This window comes from Citrus clementina, unplaced genomic scaffold (assembly GCF_000493195.1).
Source record: "Citrus clementina cultivar Clemenules unplaced genomic scaffold, Citrus_clementina_v1.0 scaffold_3, whole genome shotgun sequence".
In the NCBI taxonomy this organism is placed as follows: Eukaryota; Viridiplantae; Streptophyta; class Magnoliopsida; order Sapindales; family Rutaceae; genus Citrus; species Citrus x clementina.
Genome location: NW_006262339.1, coordinates 27,518,497 through 27,523,977, shown reverse-complemented (window position 1 = coordinate 27,523,977; position 5,481 = coordinate 27,518,497). Strand labels below are relative to the sequence as shown.

The following is a 5,481-nucleotide window of genomic DNA, read 5'->3' as shown; positions in this document are numbered from 1 at the left end:
GACCACAGGCTTTTTCGTTCATACGATCCCAAATTTCTTCATCATACAAGTGTCTTTTATTTTTAAGAACAACATCGAGATCGATTTGAATAAGGGCATTCATAACTTCGCGCCTCCACATGCCGAAGTTGATTTTCCCATCAAACTTTTCAACATCGATCTTCTGGCTTCCTATAACAGGTGCTGAATAGCGATTTGACAAATCTCGCCTCCCACCTGAAGTGTCTCCTGAAATAGTCTCGGTAGATCTCTCCCCAATTCTGGAAGTTTCACCTTCTACCATTTTCTCAACGAACTATTTCCACTTGAAAAACAATCTCTATGATGTTAATTTCGCGTGAATAAATGCACCAGGAAAATTTCCAGGAAACTGGACGGGAACTTGGTCCCAATTAAAAACCAGAATCCTTAGACTCTTATCGCCTTATTGACAGAATTTTCCTAGACATGCAAAAATACACACTACTTGCAATAGACTGTCTCCTAAGTACAAATGGTCATCTCCACCGTATTCGTGAACAGTACCGTATACGTGAATAATACGTATACGTGAACAATACCGTATCCCCCAAGTACGAACCATCGGCTCTGATACCACTTGTGGGCGGAATGCAGAATCAAGCACACCGAATAATTACAGAAAAATAAAGGACACAAGAATTACGTGGTTCGGCAATATGCCTACGTCCACGGGAGCAAGAGAAAAATAATTGTATTACTAACAACTATTAAAGTACAATATTTGAGCCGATTTCTGTAGGTAGATGCCTAGTCAGTTGATTCCCTCTCAAAATTAGCTTGGTTAGAGAATTTAACTTTCCAAGTTCCTTTGGAATCTCCTCAACTATATGATTCAATGAAAGATCGAGTGCATGTTGTTAAGACGAGTTTCCAATCTCACGCGGTATAATCCTAGTAATGTTATTCATCAAAACATTGAGAGTGCCTAATTTTGGGCATTTCCCCCAATTATATGAGATTTCACCGTAAAAATTATTGCGGCTGAGATCTATGAAAGTCAGGAAATGATAAAGGCCCAATGCCTCTAATACATTTCCAGTAAGGTTGTTTGCATTAAGGCGTACTCGGATTAAGCTTATGCAATTTCTCAAGCTTTCAGGGATTGTTCCTTGTAATCAGTTTTCAGAAAGAATAAAATATTGTAGTGCTCCACCTCGGCAAATATTCCCAAGGGAGGGAGTAATGGAATCGGATAGGTGGTTATCCATGAGATCTAGTATTTGCAGGTCGGTCAAATTACCAATAGGTGGAGGAAGAAAACCTGTAAATTGATTTTGGAACATAATAAGATTTACAAGAGGCCTTAAGTTCCCCATTTCCCTTGGAATGAAACCAAATAGATGGTTATCAAAGAGGAAAAGTTCTCTCAGGTTGGTCAAATTACCAATAGGTGGAGGAAGAAAACCTATAAATTGATTTTGGCTCAGAATAAGACTTACAAGAGACCTTAAATTACCAAAAGAACGAGGAATGCAGCCATTGAGTTGATTAGCATACAACTTTAAAACTGCAAGGGACTTCAAGTTTCCTACATTTGGTGGAATGGAACCATAAAGTGAATTATCATAAAGATACAATCGAATCAAGCTACTCAAGTTACCCATAGAAGGAGGTATTGAACCATTAAGTTGATTAGCATTCAACTCTAAAACTGCAAGGGACTTCAAGTTTCCTACATTTGGTGGAATGGAACCATGAAGTGAATTACCATAAAGATACAATCAAATCAAGCTACTCAAGTTACCCACAGAAGGAGGTATTGAACCACTAAGTTGATTTATACTCAAATCTAGTTCTAAAAGAGACCTCAAGTTTCCAATATTTGGAGGAATAGAACTAGAAAGTGAATTATCAAGAAGAAACAACTTAACCAAGTTGTTCAGGTTACCTAAAGAAGAAGGGATTGGGCCGTTCAAGTTATTGGAGTGCAAGAAAAGAACTTTCAAGTGAGTTAGAAGGCAAATTTCAGACGGTAATCTTCCAAAAAAAGTTGTTAGCACGTAGCCAAAGTAAATGGAGCTTGGAGAGATTAAAGATTTGAGGCGGGATGATACCAAATAATTCATTAAAGCTGAGATCAAGATAAGTAAGATGAGGAAACGATGAGAATGAGAAATCATGAAGTGTACCGCTTAAGCCTGTATTTGTGAAGTTGATGTAGACGACTCTTCCGGCGGCATTGCACCCGATTCCAGACCAAGCACACAGGGTTATATCGGATGAAACATTGGTGGTGGCGATAGTCCAGGAAGGAAGGAGAGATCGATTATGGCTTTGAAGGCTGGCTTTCGATTTGCGAAGAGCATGGGCTTCTTCATTAGAATCAGAAGAAATGGGAAGAGAAAAATTTGACACAAAGAATAGGATCAAGAAAACAAGAGAAGAAACTACTGTATGCAGAGTGAGTGGCCCTATTGGTATCGAAATGGAACATTGGGTCATAAAACAAGCACAATCGGGAGTTAAATTTATAGAAACTATACGACAGAAATGGGGTTGGCTATTTGGAGTAAACGAGTCAAGGCGTCAAGTAAAGCTTAGTGAAAACACAAAGAAGAAAAACGAAGAAAATTCAGGAGTGGACAAACTAGAAGTAGGTCTTTTTATTTTTTTCACACTTTCATTCACTACTAGAAAATAAGGCATTTGTGAATAATTAAAATTTTCACAAAGTTAATTTGCTAAAATGTTAAAAATCATTAATTCACTAAGACTTTGTAAATTTAATTTGTTAGGCCTTTTTTAAAAGAAAAAAAATTTAATCCGAATCACCTATAAGGATCTTATATCTGCTATAGAAAGCACACAGTTTCTTGAATTTATTTTTATTTATTTTTAATCTTGGATAGATTTTTTGTTGTGGCAAATATCAGTAAAGAACCAATAATGGCCCCCCAAGTTCCACTCAAGAAGGGTTCTTGTATCTAAAACTAATGTGAGCCCAAGCAATCAAAGCAAGTCAATGAAAGAATTAAAAGAAGCAGAAAAAACAATACACAAGAAAGCTTATAGTGGTTCGGCTATGGAAGCCTACGTCCACTGTGAAAGGGTGAATCCAAGTTTTGTATTGAACGAGTGTCTTACAGAGTACAAGCTTATTAGAGAAGCTAACCATACATGAACCACTTAACCCATTCCAGAATACCCAGCTATATATATAAGCAATGCCCGATCATCACCTGTAAGCTTTCCCTGTTATCCGTGAAGATGAACAGTAGCTTCCCGCGCTAATTAACGGCTTAACAGACTTCTGATAAGCCTCCCTCACACGTGTCTTCATCTCTGTTATCTTAAGTAATAAAACGACTCTTCAAGCAGCCGTTTTGTTTAAGTGAATCACGTGCAAACCACAAGCCTTCTTTGCACACACAGACGACACGGTATTCTTGTCATATAGTTATCTCATGACTGTCAACCGACATGTCATGGTGTTAACAAATCTTCAACCGACTTCTCGTACTTGACTATAAACTGATTTGCAGTTCATATTCAACATTCTCCACCTTGAGCTCAAATCATCCATTCCTCAGGTTCACCCTTCCACTTCTTTCCTGCAGTCTATACCCTGCAGATGCCAGCTGAGTTCAAACAGAACTCAAACTTAGCTCCCGGTACAGCTTTGGTAAGCATGTCAGCAATATTTCTATCAGTGTGTATTTTAGCCAGCTTAATCACACCTTTTGATATTTCGAATCTGACAAAGTGAAGCTTGATGTCAATATGCTTGGTTTTCTCGTGATGTATTTGGTTCTTACTCAGACATATAGCACTTTGGCTGTCACAGTGAACTGTAATTTGGTTTTGTTCAAATCCCAGTTCTTTCACCATCCCTCTGAGCTAGATAGCTTCTTTGATTGCCTCTGCAACTGCTGTGTATTCTACCTTAGTTGTTGACAGAGCAACAACACTCTGCAGTGAAGCCTTCCAGTTTATGGTGCAGCCATTAATCATAAACAGAAAACCTGTTAAAGACCTTCTTTTATCCAAATCTCCAGCATAATCTGCATCCACATAGCCCTCCACACTAACCTCTGCATATTTATCAGCTCCATAGATCAGACCATAACCAGTTGTACCAGCCAGGTATCTTAAGATCTATACAACAGCCCTCCAATGATCTTTCCCTGGGTTTGCCATGTACCTGCTTACTACACTCACTGCATGAGAGAGATCAGGCCTAGTCAGGACCATTGCGTACATTAAACATCCAACAGCACTTGAGTATGGATATTTATTCATTTAAGCCTTCTCAGTATCAGAGTTTGGACACTGTTGGCAGGACAGTCTGAAATGAGAGGGCAGTGGTGTCTGTACTGGTTTACATTTATCCATATTGAATTTCTCAAGTACTTTCCTGATGTATTTGTGTTGTGTTAGGCTTAGGATACCATTCTTTCTGTCTCTCTTTAGCTGAACTCCAAGGATCTTCTTTGCAGCACCCAGATCCTTCATCTCAAATGTATTGCTCAGCTGCTGTTTCAGTTTATTGATGAACTCCATCTCCTTACAAGCTATTAACATGTCGTCTACATAGAGCAGCAAGTAGATCTTGTCACCACCTTCTATGGTTTTAAAGTAGACACAACAGTCAAAACTGCTCCTTTGAAAACCATGATTTGACATAAACCTGTCAAACCTTATATACCACAGTCTTGGAGACTGTTTTAATCCATATAATGACTTCCTTAGATGACATACATGATCAACCTTTTCTGGATCCTCATACCCTTCAGGTTGTGATATCACTATCATCTCATCTATTTCACCATGCAGGAAGGCAATCTTCACATCTATCTGCTCAAGATGCATGTCTTATACAGCCACTAGAGATAATAGGATCCTCAGGGAAGCATGTCTTACCACTGGGGAGAAAACTTCTGTGAAGTCAACCCCCTCTTTCTGAGTGAAGCCTTTTGCAACCAACCTGGCTTTGTATCTTTCTGGCTCAACATCTGGTATTCCCTCCTTGATTCTGTAGATCCATTTGCTTCCTACTACCCTCTTGTTTGCTGGTCTTTCAATGAAATTCCAAATATGATTCTTTTTCAAAGACATTATTTCCTCATCCATAGCCTTGATCCATTCTTCTACCTTATCACTGTTAATGGCTTCTGAGTATGTTCTTGGTTCATCTGTTGCTATTTCATGTGCTGTTGTTAATGCAAATGCTATTAGATCTGCATATGCATATCTTCTAAGAGGTTTTATTACTCTCTTTTCTATGTCCATCACTAACTGATAATCTTCACTTCTCCCCTGATCACTTGCTGTTTCATCCTCAATGTCATGAATTTCCATGTCTGCTATGTCTCCAGCCTCTGATCTTGATTTTTGTTTCTGGTTTGAATTTGACAGCTCCACCTCAAGATAAGATCTCTCATCTTTATCTTCCAGTTCTACATTTGTAGTCTTTAAAGATATTGAGTGTTGGAGCATCTCAGCTTTATTAAATACTACATC

The 5,481-nt window shown here is 38.5% G+C and overlaps 1 protein-coding gene across 1 annotated transcript; it reads right to left on the bottom strand.

Annotated features, from left to right (window-relative positions):
• Positions 1 to 1,136: 1,136 nt before the first annotated feature.
• Positions 1,137 to 3,301, bottom strand: LOC18048059 (probable leucine-rich repeat receptor-like protein kinase At1g35710). The gene is made up of 3 exons (XM_024187275.1): positions 3,201 to 3,301; positions 1,766 to 1,857; positions 1,137 to 1,693 (listed from the first exon to the last, which is right to left on the bottom strand). The coding sequence occupies exons 1-3, from the start codon at positions 3,299 to 3,301 to the stop codon at positions 1,137 to 1,139; spliced, it is 750 nt and encodes a 249-aa protein (XP_024043043.1).
• Between the last annotated feature and the right edge of the window lie 2,180 nt (positions 3,302 to 5,481).

What these genes read in the sequence shown, in the direction of transcription:
- LOC18048059 (XM_024187275.1), bottom strand. Translation starts at nt 3,301, where the DNA reads ATGAAGACACGTGTGAGGGAGGCTTATCAGAAGTCTGTTAAGCCGTTA. An exon ending in ATAACAGGGAAAGCTTACAG is followed by an intron (nt 1,858 to 3,200) that starts GTGATGATCGGG and finishes TTCACTTTCTAG; the next exon opens with TTCTATTCCTCCAAATATTG. An exon ending in TTCAATACCTCCTTCTGTGG is followed by an intron (nt 1,694 to 1,765) that starts GTAACTTGAGTA and finishes CACCAAATGTAG; the next exon opens with GAAACTTGAAGTCCCTTGCA.